Genomic DNA, 17675 nt, shown 5'->3' with positions numbered 1-17675 from the left:
GTCGGGGTGGTGACCTGCACTTAGGTGGGTGTGCACAGGGCAATCTCCCCACCCTCCAAGCTCCGTTTCAGACCCAGGGAGACTAACTGGCTTTTCACAACAGAATCTGCCCATTTCAAACCCATCCTGAGTCTTGACTATAGTTGGAACCACTGTGATAATCACGTCTTTTGTGGATATGCTATTAAATCTTATCAACACAATGGAGGGGCGCCTGGGTGGCTCAGTCGGTTAAGTGTCTGCCTTTGGATCAGGCCATGATCTCAGGGTTCCAAGATCGAGCCCCATGTTGGGCTCCCTGTTCAGCCAGGAGTCTGTTTCTCTCTCTCCCTCTGCCCCTACCCCTGGTTGTGCTCTCTTTCTAGCCCAATCTCTCTCTCTCTCAAATAAATAAATAAAATCTTAAAAAAAAAAAAAAAAAGACCAGAATAGAACAGGAAGGCTGGTGGCCCGGGAGCCAGGACAGGGGACCAGAGCAGAAGCCTCAAAGGCATGGTGTTTCTGAACCTCAGACCCTACTGGCACTCTTCACTGTGACTCCCACAGAGCCTGCCACTGGGCAGTAAGGGCACACAGCCGAGGTCCAACACGAACAACCTGGGGTTCCTGCCCGCCTCCAGCGCTCTGCAATGCAAGCTTCTAGAACTCTGCACCTACCTGGGCTCCCAGCGTACCCCAGAGAGCCAGGGGATGCCTTGAGAACACCCATCCCAATTCCAGCTCTCCTGTCAGTCACCCAGGCAGCCACCACTTCTCAGTCATCGCTGGGAGAGCTGTAATCCCTCCAGGACTCCCCCAGCTCCCAGGATGCTGGGACACTCCAAAGAACAAATGCAAGTGCGTGTGGAATGTTCTGAGAAGTCATATGCAACGTTCCACCAGCAAGCCACACAGCAACGACCCACACATAGAGAAAACCGGCATCATCTGCAAATGATAGGACCATCTCCCCAAAGAATCAACAAAATCAACAGATAAACAATTAGAACAAATAAGAGAACTCAGTGAGGCTGCCAGATGCAAGGTCAGCCACAAAACACACAGCATTTCTCTCCACAGGCACAAAGCTATTAGAATAGGTGGTCAAAAATAAGGTCTCTTTCGTAATAGCATCAGAAACTGTAAAGTAACTAGAATTGACCAAGAATGCACTAAGCCTCAGGGCGGGGTGGGGGGGTGCTTTAAACTAATAAAGCATACTGAAATGATCTGATAAATGGAGAGACAGTCCAGGCTCTTGGTCGGGACAAATATTATATAGATGTCAATTCTCCCCAAATTAATCTATACAAATAACCTAATTCCAATCAAGATTCTAGTGGGGGTTTTCTTTCCAGGAACTCCAGAAACTTTCTCTAAACTTCATAAAGAAGAAGAGAAGTCCGCAAATACCTAAGTCAATCTTTTTTTTTTTTAAGATTTTATTTATTTATGTGACAGAGAGCCCGCGAGAGAGGGAACACAGCAGGGGAGTGGGAGAGGAAGAAGCAGACTCCCAGCGGAGGAGCCTGATGTGGGGCTCGATCCCAGAACGCCGGGATCACACCCTGAGCCAGAGGCAGACGCTTAACGACTGCGCTCCCTAGGCGCCCCCCCAAGTCAATCTTTAAAAAGCAGAAGAAAGAGGGAAGATTTGCCTTTCAGATTAAGATATACTAAATGCCATAGTTGTTGTTCTAGTGTGGTTTTGATGCAAGAGCAGACAAATAAATGTTTGGAACAGAACAGAGAGCTCAAAGACAGACCCATGGATAGATGGGCAATTAGCTTACGATAAAGGTGGCCCCACAAATCGCTGGAAAAGAACAGGCTATTTACTAGGTGTGTTGGGAAAATTGGCTCACTACGTGGAAAAAAATACAACTTGATCCCCACTTGACACCACAGACAGAGGGAGGCTCAGGATGGATGAAAGCCGACCGAGAAAGGTAAAACAATTAAATTACTAGAAGAAAATGGACCCCTCTGCAACCTCGGGATAGTGAAGTATTTCTTAAACAAAACTTCCAAAGCCCAAACAAAGCTAAAAATCAATTAATTTGTATCACTATGAAGTGTCTTTGTTGGATAAGTTTAACAGATGACAGAATGGGAGAAGATATTTGCAATATCTCGTTTCAACAGGAATTAATATCTAGAATCCATATATTGAATATTTAACTGTAAGCATTTCTTTTTCTGGAATACAAAAGCAACTCCTGCAAATCACCGAGAACAAGAGACAGCAGCTTCACTAGAAAAGTGAGCAAGCATACAAGCAGGCAACTCACAGGGAAGTCAACCAGAAAGGCGATCAAGCTGGAGATGCCGGGACTCACACAATATCAAAGAAATGCAAATTAAAGCAGCAAATTATCACTCTCACCTCTTAGATTGGCAAAAATTAGAAAAGTGGATAACGCCATGTGTGGCAGGGCTACGGCAGAGGGGGTGGGGGGCCGGGAAGGACTAGGAACCTGGTGCTCCATTTAGGAAAGTGGTGATGGGGGGGCGCCATGCTGGTTCCCCATCTGACAGTGCTTAGTTGAATCAAGTGTCCACGTACTCCGTGATCCAGCAGTTTCACCCCTGGGGGTGCATCCCAAAGACCTCCTCACATGAGTCCAAAAGGAGCCACGGCTGAGGATGTTCACTGTAACATTTTTATGGAGGAAATCTGGAGATGGCTGCCCAGGAGAGCGGGCAGGTAAACTGAGGTGGGTACACATCATAGAGTACGAAGCTACGGGGAAGCCTGGGTGGCTCAGTCGGTTGAGCGTCTGACTTCGGCTCAGGCCACAATCTCAGGGTCCTGGGATCAAACCCCACATGGGCTCCCTGCTCAGTGGGGAGTCCACTTCTCCCACCCCGGCTGCCCCTCCCCCCACTCGTCCTCTCTCTCAAATAAATAAATAAAATCTTAAAAAAAAAAAAAAGACTATGAAGCCACAGACTAGGTGCCAAGTAACAACCTGGATAGACTCAAAGGCTTACTCCCGTGTAAGAACAGGGAACAGCAGAATATAATATATAGCACATATCATTTACATAAGTTACACCTATATGTATCCAGACGAAATACACATTTTGTGAGAACATAGGCAAACAACACATTCACAGTAAGTTCATCTGAATGGTTGCCGAAGGGAAGGGTAAATGGACCGGGGAGCAAGATAAAAAGAAAAGTGAAATGAAAGAGAAAGAACAAGAACAGGAACACAAACACGGCTTCGGTGATGTGAGGCAGAGGCAGGAGCTGGGGCCAGCAGTAGCCTGGGGAAGGGTGGGGAAAGGCAAGCACGGGTCTCAAGCAGGGGGCAAGGCACGGAGGGGAGCACTGCAGGGAACACAGATGCTGGCCAGGACCTGGGGACACACGGCTGATGGCCAAGCAGGTGCAAGTCTGGAACCAAGCCAGACACTGTTCCAAGTCACTGACTCCTAGTACAGGGCTTCTGCAATACAGCACACTGCTCACCTCGTCCATTCCATTCGTTTGTTCGTTCGTTCGTTCATTCGTTCATTCATTCAGCTAGTATGGTACGGAGCTCCGGGGAGCACTAGACCCGGATACAACAGAGAACAAAACACGACTGCTCTCTGCCCTCATGGAGCTTATACTGTAGTGGGGGGAAGTCAGACATGCCCCCTCATCCAGAACTTGAGTGAGGGACAATATGGGCCAAGGAGGAGACACTTCCTGGTCCTCAGGGTGCTTCTTGTCCAGCAGACATGTGACCCAAATGGAGAGGGGTCTGTTCGAGGCAAACCACAGTTCACAGCATGGATATTTTCATGGGCCCCTAGACTAAGGACAGGAAGGGACTTGGGGCGACAGCAGCTCATCCAGAGCCTCTCCCATTCTTGTCACCTGTCCCAGGTGAGCCAACAAGCCCCCTCTTCAGGCCCTCCTCCCCAGGTCAGGGAGGGAAGTTTCTCTGAAAGTCCCTCACACTAAAGAGCTGATTTCCACATTCCTCCCTGCATACAAGGGAGGGTGATGAGAGAGAACATGTTTTTCAAGAACAAGGCTCATTCTCCACCCAAGCCAAAGGTTCGTTCCCCTAATGGAGGCATTTTGGGCACCAAGGGAGATGTTTAAGTGCAAAAGGGCTTTCTTGGAAACCTTCAAGTCACACTGTCCTGGAAGGCACTTCTGGGCAGCAAAGAGGCTGAGTCTCACCCCATCTCACACCCCCACGCTGGCCCTCCCGATGCCCACAGCCCCCCTCCCCAGAGCCCAAGGCCACCGTCAAACTCTGCTCTCACTGCAGATGGCGACGCTCTGCACAAATATTTACATAGCTCCTCTCCGGGGGCTACAGCAGACACAACACGGAGGAGCCGCCCTCCCAACACTCTCCAGACCCCAGAGCGGGCCAGAAGTGGTGGACACCCTCCGTCCTGGCAGACTACCTCACCCCTGGGCTGGGGCTGGGACAGGAAGCTCCCAAGCAGGCCAGGACACCCTAGTCCAGCTCAGGAACCCTTCCCTGGAGCCCTTGGAGAGAAAGTACTATCTGGGGACAGCAGGGCCCCTCAGGCCCCTGTGCCCGGCTCCTGGCGGCCATGCAGGGGCAGGGGCTCTCACTGGTCCCATATCCAAGCCACCCAGGCCCTGAATGGAAGGCCCAAGGCAGAGGGAGCCCCCCTGAGAAGGATGCTACCTGTGTCCACCCTCATTCGCCAGGTATCACTCTGCTCTGCTCCCATCACAAGGATGCAGGACACACCTAGGCCCCCACCTCTGTCTAACCTGCCTAGGCACCCAATCTATCCAGGGGCTCCTTCACCAGCAACCCAGCTGATGGGGGTCTAGGGCCTGAGGATCATGACCCGGCAGGGCAGAGGGGATGGGTGTCTGAGCCTGGGAAGGGGTCAGCCATGATGGAGTAGGGAGGAGTGGGGGAGTATCACAGCGAGGAGTCTGATTTCAGAGGACAGGGAGGAAACGGAGAAATGGCCTGGGGTATGTGGAGGGTGGCTGGTGCCAGAAGTGTCTGCCCATGCCCCTGGGAAGCTGAGGTCTGAGTCTGGGGACCACAGACCAGTGGGTGGGGTGCCACCATTGGGGCTCTGGCTCCCCACGGGCACTAGGGACACTGGGGAGCAGGCTGGCCCCATGGTCTCCACCCCTCCCCCAGCCCACAGCTCAGCTGTTGCAGTGGGGGCCCTCTGACCCTGTTACCACGGCAACTGGCCTGCAGCTGGAGTGGAGAAGCCGACAGACTCTTCTCTAGAGACACCCCCATCCCCACCCACGCACAGGCTCCTGGGGACACAGGGACATGGAGACCAGGCCAGAACACACAGAGGTACGGGGAGCCAGAGAGAGATTTCCAGCTACAGCCCAGAGGGGCAAAGGAAGATCGGCAAGAGGAAGGCTCAGGGGTGCTGAAGGGAGGGAAGAAGAGAGACAGGTGCAAGGAGAAGGAGGTAAAGACCAAGGGGGCAGGAGTCCACAGGGAGACCAACACTGGGAGAGGAAGAAGGGCAGAGACCAGGAGCGCAGGCAGACCGGCTGAGCGCAGTCAGAGGCTGAACTCGGTGGGAGGCGGGGCACAGAGAGATGAAAACAAAGAGCAGAGAGAACAAAAGAGACCAAGAGCAGGGCACCTCCCCGATGCCCGGCAGAGGAGGGGAGCAAGGGAAGAGGAGCCATGCTCCAAGGGACCCCCAGCTCCCCACTCCAGCCATGTAGGAACACAGGTATGCAGCCGTAGCACCTAGCACCGCTACCTGAACCTGGCCCCGGGGCCCCGCAGGGGTGCAACCGCCTGCCAGCCCCATGCTGCTGGCCCTAGTCCCAGTTGCACCTTACTCCTGGGCCTGATGCTAAGGGGCACAGATACAGGGCCAGTGAGTCTTTCCCTCCGGCTCATATCCCCCCCCCCCCCAGTCCGGCCTCCCCACCTCCCAGCAGTCCCAGCACCTAAATAATGGGGCTGTCTGGCTCCAGGCCCTGATACTGCACAGAGCTCGGCTAGAGGCACCGACACAGCACAGCTGTCTGCAGTGGCGCCTGCCAGCAAGAGGCCTCGCCTCCTTCCCAGCCACCCACCTCCTTGGGGCGGAAGCCCAGGGACCCACTCTCCTGTGGTTGGCCCAGGAAGAGACCCAGAAAAAGGCCTGGACAGAAACAAGGGTGGCACGGGCATTGCTCACCTCTGCCTCCCTGTCCGGCCCATGCACGCAGGTGTGAGCTCCCGTGCACACGCATACATAGCGCAGGCCACAGGGATGCGCCCAGGGGACGAAGCATTTCAAGGCAGAGGGAAGGGAGGCAGAGGAAACTTGTCTGCATCCTAGACCTCAAGTGCCAGGACAAACGGGGACCCACGTGACCTGAGGGTCAAGGCCAGCCTGTGGGCCAACAGGAGAAGCTAGGGGAGAGCAGACAAGAGGGCAGGCAGAGATGACTGGCATCTGACTTTCTGGGTGGCAGCCCCATTTGGAGGAGTAACTGGAGGGAGGAAACAATCTGAACTTGGGCAGGGGGCCTGGGTTCTAGTCCTACTTCATCCACTGATTAACTGGTAACCGGACCTCTGCTTCTCAGTTTCTCCATCTGTAACTCAAGTGGGCTGGATTAAGTGACCCACAAGGTCACCAAGATCCCATGACAGCACTCTGCAGCAGGGGTCTCACGGCTATCTTCTCCCAAAGGAGCCAGCCTCGGGCAAGAGGGAGGGCTTGCTCCCCAGACACTATGTGGAAGACAGAAGCACCCAGGCCCCTGCGGCCGAGGAGTAGAAACAGGGTCACAGCAGTAACCAAGCTCCCAGATGACACACTTTCTGCTGTTGGACCTGCACCCTGGACCTATGTCTCTGCATTCTTTCCATTATACCAATAGCTTGCAAACTTTCAAAATAAAATTGTACATAAATTATGTGCAGTATATAGATGCCCCTGTAACTACTTGGGGTCACTTCTGATAGGTGACTGCAGAGCGAGAACGTGTACGGCTCTGCTTAGACAGACATGGTGCCTCCCCCAGCTCTGCCACTTTCTAGCGATGTGACTTTGGGGAAGTTTCTTAATTTCCCTGAAGTTCAGTTTCCTCATCCATAAAATGGAGATAAAAATAGTATCTACTTCCCAGGGTTGTTGTGAAGATTCCACGAGATAATGTAAGTGAAATATTTAGCCCGGCGTCCAGTACACAGGAGCCGCCCAGCCATGTTAGCGAGCACTCGATGGCCCAGCAGATATCGGCAGATATAAAGACAGATCTGCTCTGATTACGGCTCTGGGGAGACTGTACTGAAAAAACGGACAGAAGGCCCTGCCCTCAGAGTTTGCATCTAGTCTCCCGGGCCCCTGCCTCCCAGCCAGAACCCCAATTTTCTATAAGGACACTCTCCTCCACAGGGCCCCAGTGATAGTGCCCCCTCTAATGCTGTCCAGGGATGTCACAGGCCGTGTATGCCTGCGAAAACAGGGCCAGGGAGAGAAGCAAGCCTTTTACAGGGCAGCGCGAGCCAACTCTGAGTGTACAGGGGCTATTCCAGGGACAGGGACAGGTGCATACAAGGACGGCCGGCTCACTTTGCCTGCCCCCAGGTGAAGGCAGAGAGTGACCTGTACGGCAAGTAAGCTCCCTTCGGGCAGTAACCACATCTGGCTAGTTCACTGCTCTATCTACAAGACCCTAGCACTGCCCCTGGCTCACAGGGGTTCAGTAAACGCTCGTCAGACACACACCAGTGAGTAGCAGAGTTTGGGCATCCGTGGACCTCCGATGGCACTTCTGGAGCCCACCTCCCCAGCCCTCTGATACCTGCAAGGCTCCCAAAGCCTTTTCACTACCCTCTTTGAGCAGAGCCCACCCCACCCAGGGCAGGCATAGTGCGGGGAGCAGCCCCGCCCAGGGCTCTGTTTATCCACTGTCCGGAAGCCCAGAGCAGCTGGGCTGGGAGGTGGTGGCTGAGCAGAGACACCTGGTGCAGGAGTGGGTGGTGGGCGGGCACTCATTAGATGAGACAAAGGCAACTGAGGTTGTGGGGAGAGCCACACACCTCCCACCAGGTGCAGTTTAAGTAAAGAAGAGAGAGGGGCCTGAGAAGGGCAGCCGAGAGCCAGCAGAGTCCTGCATGTCCCCCTTGGCTCGCCCTCAGTGACATCTCTCAGGCCAATCACCTGGCAGGGGCTGCCCTAGAGTAGCTAGAGGCCCGTAGCCAGTCGGAGGTGAGTGCCCAGCCACCAACCTGGCCTTCTAGCCTGACTCCGTCCGCGCACCTGCCATCCCGACCCCGTCAAACTCCAGCCCACCTACCTCAACCTGCCCACGTTTGTCCAGGGAGGGAGAAACCAAAGGCGCCAGACCCACAGCCAAATAGACCCTTGGCCACCCCGAAAATCATCCCGCCAGAGTGCGTGAGGCGACGAGACCCACGCCAGTGCCCAGCCCGCGCCTGCCACCTGACCCACAGCGCTCGCCCGAGTTGGGGTCACGCCCCCAGGGGACTCGCCGGGACTCCCCCCACCCTTCTACCTCCCGGATCCCGGTGTCTCTTCCCCCATGCTGGTCCCTCGCAGCCCCGCCCCCTCGCCGCGGCCCCGCCCCCTCGTCGCGGCCCCGCCCCTGCCTACCATCCTTCCGGTAGAAGGCGATCTCCACTTTGCGCTCCTCCGCGCCCAGCAGGGCCTGCGCGATCTGCGCGGCCGCACGGCGCTGCGTGCGCGGCCCGTGCAGGAAGTCGCAGGTGCAGGGCCGCTGCATCACCTCGGCCCGCGAGTAGCCGCACAGCTCGCAGAAGCCGTCGTTGCAGTAGATGACGGCGCAGTTCTCCACCCGAGCGTTGGCGATGATGAACTTGCGGCCTGGGGGGCGGGGATGAGCAGGCACGTGAGCAGGGACCCCTACTTCGGGGGCTCCCAGCCCTTTCCCTGCATTTTCTTGTCACACACAGCCACCCGCCTGGGGACTCCCCGCCCCAGGGAGCATAGCGGGGACTGGGGTCCCCAGCAGGGGGCGGACGCAGCTGTGCCCCTGACACAGGTGCCTTGGCCGACCAGGCCCGGCGACGCGCCCCCTCCCCCGCCCGGCCTGCGGGCTGGCTGCGTGGCTTCCCCCCGGGCAGCCTGCCAGCGGCCCCCCGCCCCCTCCGCGCCCGGGCCGAGGCCAGCCTGGGCGGGTGTCAGCAACGCGTGTCAGCAGCCGCGGCGGAGGGATAAACACTGGGCCTGGAGAGGCAGCCTGGGAAGGGCCAGAGATGGCGACTAGCTTCCCTTTGCATCAGGTCCTCCGGCTTCTCTTCCTGACCTCTGCTCTCTAGACATGGGGGGGGGGGGGCGCGCTCACTGGGCACTCCTCACCCCCGGGATCCTTAGGAAATCACTCCCCCAAGTCTCTGCGGACCCAGCAGGTCAGTAGTTCCCGGGACTTACGCGCCCCTCCAAGGGCAGTCAGGGGCTGGAGAGTGGGCTCTCTAAAGGGGACAAGGGAAGTACCACGCGAGCAACTGCGATGCTTTTTCTTATTTACTACTCCGACAACCCCATAAGGTAATCATTATCTTTTTTCTTAGATGAAGAAACTGAGGCTCAAAGTAAGTTCAGAGCCATGCCCACATCTTGCAGCTTGTAAAAGAGCCAGCTTTTGAAGCTAGGTCTGGCAGGAGAAGAAATACACTGAGGGTCACAGGCAAAAGCCCAAGGTCATAGGGAGCAAGGAAAGGGACCTGCTACTCCAATCCCTGGAAATACGGGAGCCTGGGATGGACCTGAGACAGTGGCCGACTTGTAAGAAGACAGATCCAGGAAAGGGACCTGTGCCAGGGAAGTGAGGCCCCATCAAGGAGAGGTGCCCCATTAGACCCATTTCAGCTAGACTAGACGTGGCTCACCCCCTCCACACCTGCCCCAAGATCCAGGCTGGCAGGTGAGCCACAGACAGGCAGCAGACCCAGCTGGTGCCAGGGAAGATGCTCTGGGATAAGAGCTTTTTATAAACACAGAAGTTTCCGGCCACATTAATGCTGGGGCTTTGGGTGGCAGTTGGAACTCTGCCCTCTCCCTTTCCAGTGGACACAGCCCTTGGCTGCAGCCCTGGGCAATCCCATGGGCAAGGGTTGCAGCTGCAGCAACCCCCCCACCCCACCCCAGGGAAGGCTGCTTTCCTAAGCCCTCCCCTACCCTGGCTCCAGAAAGTTACTTTTTGAAGTTGGGTCATCTTTAGGTCAGTTTGCCAGGCCCCCAAAACTCCCAGGCAGCTAACAACCTCAGGAGTCGGGGTTCCCTGTCACATGAAAAGACCCCTGACTTGGCCTCCATCTCCACCCGAGCCCAAGGCAGTCCAGACTACCAGCCACACACACCAGCTTTGGAGAAGAGAAACCAGCTCCCAGGCCCGGAGAGAGAAGAGCGAGTTTCTTCGAAGGCAGGCCCTACCCCCACCCCTTCCCTGAGCTCCTGGAATACCCCCACAGAAGGGATCTGAAAAGCTCCTTGGGCCACCCCCGCCTTTCCAGATGTGGAAACTGAGATTCCGACAAGGAAGAGAGTCACTCAAGGTCACATGGCAGTCAGTGGCAGAGGTGGGGCCAGAAGCCAAGCCCCCAGATCCTAGCCCAGATTCTTTCCATGCCTAGCTCCTTGGCCTTCTGGAGCTGGCAAGAAGGAAAGACCCCACCTTGTGGCCCTCCACCGTGTCCGTCTCCTCCCCCTCAGGATCATCGTGTTCCTCTGCTTCAGACAATGCTGCCCATCCAACTGATCCCCCCTCCCCCCACCACAGTTACAAGCACACGTTGTCCTGTGCTTACAGGGTCATGGGCAAGGAATGTCACCCGCTCCCTGCTCCCAGGGCCCTTGGCAGTCACACCCACCATGGCACATGCAGCCTTGGAGACAGACACACGCATGCTGGGAGGATCAAACACCCACGCCAGAACATTCACCTAGCCTGGGACACTTCTGGAAGCCTCCCCTACTGGGTCAGCCTAAGGGGTGTTGTATTCCCCCTAAAGGGACTCAGGACAGGAAAATCGGCACTATGGGGGCACTACATCAGGCCTGTTAGACCCTTAAAGCCCAGCGTCAGGCCGTGACACCCTCTCACCTGGGAGTCCACACTTTGTAGCTCTGTCAAAGATTCCTCCCCACTGCCCATGCAGGACCGAACTCATGGGTAACACGTACACAGCCGAACAGCATGTTCGGCACTCACTCTAAGCTCTTGGCTCTCAGTCTCTCAAAAACACAATCAAGACGGCTCAGACACAGTACTTAAGGTCTCACAGTTCGGACCATATATACCTTCTCCTGTCCCTGCCCCCACACGGCCCCATCCACATCCAGGCACCCAGAGTTAGGGATACCTGCACACTTGAGATGTCACACACACTCCCGGATCCCGTAAGCCTGAGCTGAACCTCCGGCCCTGCGCCCCAGTACAGTCCCCTCGGCCCCAAACCCACGGTCCCAGGCACGAAGCCTTGCCCTCACGACCCCTGGCCCGCGGCTTGAGGCCAACAGCCCCCACTGACTCGCACTAGCCCGATGCACAGGGCCTCGGGCACGCCCCTCCATTCACACTCGGGAGAGCTCGGCCCGCCCCCAGCGCCCCCTCCCCGTCGGCCCCCTCCCCCACTCACTCTGGCCCTCAAACTTGCGGATGATGGTGTCCAGGAAGGTGTTCTGCGGCGCGACATGGCCCCTCCGCACCGGCATCCTGAGCCCATGGGCGGGCCGGGCGGGCCCCCACCCACCCCGGCCCGGCCCGGCCCAACACAGGCTTCGGGTGGCCCGGCCCGGCCGTGATCCCCGCACCCCGCGGCCAAGCAGAGCACGGGCGGGGCCGGTGCTAGGTTGCGGGCGCGGGGTCCCCGCTCGGCTCCCGGCTCCTGACCGCGGGCCGGGCCTGGAGCCGCCTGAGCTCGGGCCGCCCGGCCGCCCGCACACCTGTCTGCCGGCCCCCGCCGAGCCACGGGCCCCGCTCCGCCGCGTCCCCGCGCTGCGCTCCGCCCGCCCGAGCGCCGGGCTCCCGGCTCCCGCCCGCCGCGCCGACAGCCGCTCCGGCGCCCGCGGCTCCGGCTGCGCCTGCGGCTCGGCCCGGCGGCGGAAGGGTTAACGCGGCGCGCGCCCCTCGGGCTCCGGCCCCCGCCTCCCGGCCCCCTCCCGCCCGCCGCGCGCCCGCAGCACCGCCCTCTCCCCCCCCACACCCCGCGCGCCCGCCCTTCCCATTGGCTGAGCGGCGCCAAGGGCTCCCCCACCCCAGCCCCTCGCTCAGCCCTGGAGCCCCCGGGACTGGCGCGCTCCTAAGAGGGGGAAGGGCCCCTAGGTAGGGGAACAGTGAGGACAGGTGCCACGACTGGCCTTGAGACGGCCAGGGAGGGGACTGGGGGTTCCACCCCCACCCCCAACTGGAAGGGCTGAGGAACCTGACTTGGAGTGGTCTGGTCCCTTAATGCCCTGGTCTCCCACCACGCTAAGCACCGGCTGGGTACACACAACATGCGCTCAAAGCCTGCTGTAGGTGAACCGGGCGAGACCTGGGTCCTAGGAGGATGAGCCCAGGGTCTGGGGAGAACCGTGAAATGTGAAGGGCAAGATCATCTGGAGGCCCCGGGTGGGGTGCGATTTGAAATGAGGATGGGTGAGACTTAGGAGGGGCATGCACCCTGAGCCGGGGCGACCTCCCAACACACACACACACACACACACACACACACACACACACACACCCCTCTCCGGGGTTATTCGGGGGCCCTCCTGCATAGAGAGGTAACATCCTGACACGAGCTGCGGCCTCCTAGCTGCGGGATCAAAGATAGGCCCCTGAGCGCGAGGTTCCAGCCTGGGGATCCCCTTGTGCGAGTGGCCCTCCCTCCCTCCCTCTGCAGCGCGGGCCAGCCTTACAGGCCCAATCCGCGGCGGGCTCGGGGCCCTGCGGCGCTGCGGCGCCCAGCCCCTCGGAAAACCCTGGCCTAGCCGCAGGCCCCTCCCCCCCGGCCAGCTGGCTCGCTCCAGCTGCAGCTCCCTTATTTAGGCAAGGAGGCCTGAGGATGCTCAAGGGCAGGCAGGGTGTCTGCCCGCCGCCTGCCCACCGCCTGCCTGGGTCTGAGTGAGGGTCTCTGGGGCGCGGTGTCCCCGGCCTGAGCAGCCAGGCCGGGCCCTGCGAAGGCCAGGGCAGGGAGGCGGAGTGTTGACAGCTGAGCTGACCGGTGGGGAGGCGTTGGCAGCTGATCAGCCAGCCGTAGGTCCCCTCCCCTGCAGCCCAGATCTGAGACCCTTCTAGATGGATGGGGCCATGTGGGGGCCCCTGAGGGCTTGCAGCTGCCTCTGTCCTTGGAGCAAGGGGGTGGGTCTTGTCACCGGGGAGAACCATCATGGGAAGTAGGGGGAGGGGAGGAACAAAGGGCAAAGAAGGAAGCAGAGTCTGGAAGGAGAAAGGCCCAGAGGAAGAGGTCTTGGTGAGACCACCCTACCCAGACTCTCACCTTCCACCCAGGAACAAAAAGATGCAAACATTGGGGCCAGATGGGGCCATTGGCCAGCAGATGACACCTCTTTTTTATTTGCTGGTGGGTGGGCAGTGACTCAGGGAGGCAGCCAGTGGGAGAGAAGGAGGTGGCTCTAGCAGCTGATGCTAAAAAAGACCAGAGGCTCTTGCCTGTACAGTCATCCCCTCGGCCCTCTCCACCTCCCTCCGGCAGCTTCCTCACTCCCAGATGCCCCGGGCCTTCCGTAGCAGGACTCCCCTTCTTTAGTGACCTGGTATCAGGCACATCAACCCATCTGGGTCCTGCCCAGCCCCTCCCCACCCCATGACCACTCCTGCATGCTGGTTGCCTGCCCTAAGTCCAGGCTGATTTCAGTTTGAGTTGGGTGTCTTCCCCTTCAGGCTGGGGGTTAGAGAGAGCGGGGCAGGGCCTGCAGCACAGACAGGCACAAGGAGACAGGACATGGAGGGGGGACATCTGCAGCATTCCCTTCTCTCCAGAATAAGGCCAAAGGGAAGGGAGCTGGTCATCTGGCCTGGCCAGCTGTCCACGCTGTGGTACCATGTTCCCAGGACAGGCCTCTGCTCTTATCCCATGGTAGGATGAAGAAATCAGAGGGACCCTAGATCCTCCCAAAAGAGAAGAGACCAGACACAGAGTAGCCCTCCTCCTGTGTATAGAGGCAGGTGAGAAGAGAGCTGTTCCCTCAGGCTAAGGAGAGGCAAATCTCTCTCTCTCTTTCTCTCTCTCTCTCTCTTTCTCTCTCTCTCTCTCTCTCTCTCTCTCACACACACACACACACATACACACACACATACACACACACACTCACTCAGAAGTCAAGCCGAATGCAGGTTTCTGACTTCCTGGAGGTTGAGAGGAGGGTCTGAAGGCAGTCCCACTGAGCCACCCCACAGCCAAGGATGGGGATGAGGAAGAGAGGCTGTGACATGGGGGTGAGGTATCTCCAAAGACATCCTTCTTGGGGCCACAGGTACCAGGGACCAAGAGGAAAAGGGCAACAGAGAAGCTGATGGAGAGCAGCTCCCCCACCCCGTTAACCATCTTCCCACCTCCATTACCCCCAGATCAAAGAGCAAGAGGAAAGTGCCCAACCTTAAAACCTAAAGCAACCAGAATCCACCCACCCCACTTCAAGCTCACAGAGCCATTTGCAAGGACATTTCAGGGAAGAGCTCTCTCCCCCAGCCTGTCTGTGACTGAGGGAAGGGAGAGGCTGTATTGACAGCAAGACAAGTAGGCTCCTCCCAGCTCCCAGAAAGAGACAGTTTAGGGAGAAAAGTCTGCGGGGAAAACATCCTGCCCACCCCACTCTCTGCTCCTGCTCAGTTTGAGGGAGTCAAGCCAGAACATCCTGGAAGGAAATGAGAAATTGAAGCCTGTGCTTGCTTGGTGGACCCCCAAGGAGCAGGCCAGGCAAGACACAGCCAAAATAGGGCCCAGGAGAGCAAGTGACAATCACAGGGGACTGGGAAACAGTTCCAGTCAGATGGGTGCAGAAAAGACATCTTATGGCAGAATGGTTCCTCAGAACCCCCGGGGAGGTAGAACACGGTACAGCCCTTGCCATGTAAGGGGAAGCTTAGGCTGCACGGGGTGGGGCTTACTTTTCTGTGCAACTGAGTCCTGAGAAGGGGGATGTTTTCAGATATGAACTGGGGTTGGAGGAAAGTAAGATCAAAACAGCAGCATGTTGTGCCCCCAGAAGCAGGGACTCAGGGCTTGCTGAAAGCAAGGAAGGCAGGGAAGGGAGGGACAGAGCAGGGAGGGCAACCCCCTCAGACCTCTAGCCCAGAGCCAGAGCTCCCTGCAGTCACTGCCATCTGCAGGCCCCCCAGCAGCAAAATCCTGTCAACCCCCAGCCCATAATCAAGGTCTCTGGCAACTTGCTACCCACTGTTGGTGGGACTTCTTCCCTGCCGTGTTGATAGCAAAAGAAGCAAGTAAGATGCTGGACACCAGGATTCAAGAGCCCTGACTTCTAATTCCGGTTCTTCTACCAGTCATATCAACACACATTTACTGGGGGCTTCCTGTGCGCCGGTCTCTGTGTGCCAGACCCCATGGGGGGTGAGGACAGAAAGGATAAGCCAGGATCCCTCCTCCAGGGATCCACAGTCTAATGAGGCTTGAGAAAGGTGGAGGACAGGAAGAAATGGTGTAGTCTGCATTAAGTGCTGTGAGATTATTACCAGGAGGTGTCATTTACTTTCAACTGGAAGAGTCTGGGAGGGACCTGCAAGGGGAGATTCCAGAGCAGGTCTCTGAAGGTCGAAATGGGACGGGGCAGAAGCACGGCAGGCAGAAGGGGGACAACAATGAGCAAAGGCATCGAGATTGCAGAATGAAGATCAGGTCTGGGGACCCAACAGTTTAGTGCCACTGGAGCGATAAGCTAGAGCCCTTAGTAGACGACAGTGGAGTATGGATTTTATTGTGTGTGCAGAGAAACAGTGGTGGCAGCTGAAACATACTATCCACAAATACAGAAATCATATTTGTTTTTGCATAGATCCTAGCAGAGAGTCAGTATCTAGTAAAGGTCTGTTGAATGAATGAAATGTGCATAATAGTTTGGAGAAACTGAGGCAAAAATTAGGTGTTTTGATTACTTATGGCTTCATGAGAGCCATCCCAACCCCCAGTGACTTAAGTCAATGATAGTATTTATTTTGGCCATGTCCCTGTCATTTGGGCAAGTTCAGCCAGGACCATTTGTGTCTATGCCACTCATCTCAGTACTGAAAAGTTCATTCACTCCCGTCTGGTGGTTGATGCTGGCTGTCAGCTTGGACTGGGGCCAGAACACCAACAAGCCTTTTCTTGCAGCTGCCCTAGCTTCCTCCTAGCATGGTGGCTGGGTTGAAGGGCAAATGTCCCAAGAGAGGTCCAGGCAACAGCTGTGCCACCTTTAATAGCATAGCCTCAAAAGTCACAGAAAATAATGTCTGCCATAATCATGGCCCATCAGATTTAAAGAGAGGAACAAAGACCTTCACTTCTCAATGGAGGAGTGTCACTGACTTAAGATTAAGACAAGTGTGATGGTATCTACTGGCACAATAGATATCTATTGGCATCTTGGAAAAATATAATCTGCCCCAGCAAGATGTGCAGTAGTCCAGGAGAGGGATGTCAAAGACTTGAACCAGGTCAAAAAAAAAAAAAAAAAAAAGACTCGAACGAGGTCAGAGGTGATGGAAAGGGGCCTGTTTGTTGTGTAACTTTAGGAGGATCACTAAATCTCACTTTCCTTACCTGTAAAATGAGGAGACCAAACAAGCGGATCTCTGAGATCCCTTTCAGCCCCAATAGTGAATGATTCCCTTAATTCTACACAACCACATTCCCCACCCATTCATTTTCCCTCAGTATCCATCTCCACCTCCTTCTCCAGCTCCTGCCTCTGCCCTCTGGTCCAGGTGACCTTGAGGATGATGATGACTCCACAGATAACACCCTGGTCAATCCTACATATTTATTTCAGACCAAAAATAAGTGGAGTGGGCGACCCAGAAGTGTAGGTGAGAACACCCTCAGACCCATCAGTCTCCCACTGCAGCCTGCTGTGTGCTCATCACCGTAGGGTCTCCTGAAAGCAAACAGACATATGGCACAGACTCCACCTGCAAGGGGTTCATAATTTAACTGGGGAGAACTAATGAGCATGAATGTCATGAAAACAATCTGGGGTGCCCCTGTGCTGGTGATAATAGGTTGGGGGAGTTCAGAGGAGGGAGGGCTCTGAGTGGGTTAGGGCAGCCAGGAGGGCTTCCTGGGAAGGCTGGGTCCTCCTGGACAGGCAGGGCTTTCTTGGACACAGAAGGAGGGAGTGAACATTTTCATTAAGCAAAGTCCCAACAAGAGTCAGATGTGGAGTCCTCCCACTGATCTATTGACCCCAAACCACAAACAAGGGAGGTCAGTTTAAATTTCCTCTGCCTGAGAACTTAACAGCCATCTGTCCATATGGATGATTTAAGGATGAAGCTCAGCCTCCTCAGACACAAGCAGGGGCTTCAGCGAGGCTCCAGAACTTAGCGAATAGTAGAAGTTCCAGAATTATGATATAAGACGCACTGATGGGGAGAGAGAACCTGATTGTAAAGGGAGGACCAGAGCACTTGTCTAGAGGCTGAATTTGCATATGTTCCTTAGAATAAGTATTTACTAAGCACCTACTACATACCTGACACTGGTCTAGGATATAGTTGTTGCTGCTGCTGT

General features: G+C 56.4%; 1 protein-coding gene across 1 annotated transcript in view; it reads right to left on the bottom strand.

Annotated features, from left to right (window-relative positions):
- Positions 1-11857, bottom strand: part of KCNH2 (potassium voltage-gated channel subfamily H member 2) — a 32571-nt gene extending 20714 nt beyond the window's left edge. The window contains 2 exon segments of the mRNA XM_087860700.1: positions 8575-8805; positions 11580-11857. Of these exon segments, the coding sequence (XP_087716826.1) occupies positions 8575-8805; positions 11580-11655 (307 nt within the window). The 5' untranslated portion in view covers positions 11656-11857.
- Between the last annotated feature and the right edge of the window lie 5818 nt (positions 11858-17675).

Source organism: Ursus americanus, chromosome 3 (genome assembly GCF_024610735.1).
Source record: "Ursus americanus isolate L20-20 chromosome 3, mUrsAme1.1.p, whole genome shotgun sequence".
NCBI classification, from domain to species: Eukaryota; Metazoa; Chordata; class Mammalia; order Carnivora; family Ursidae; genus Ursus; species Ursus americanus.
The sequence above is the reverse complement of the archived record's forward strand: the minus strand, read 5'-3'. Positions and strand labels throughout refer to the sequence as shown.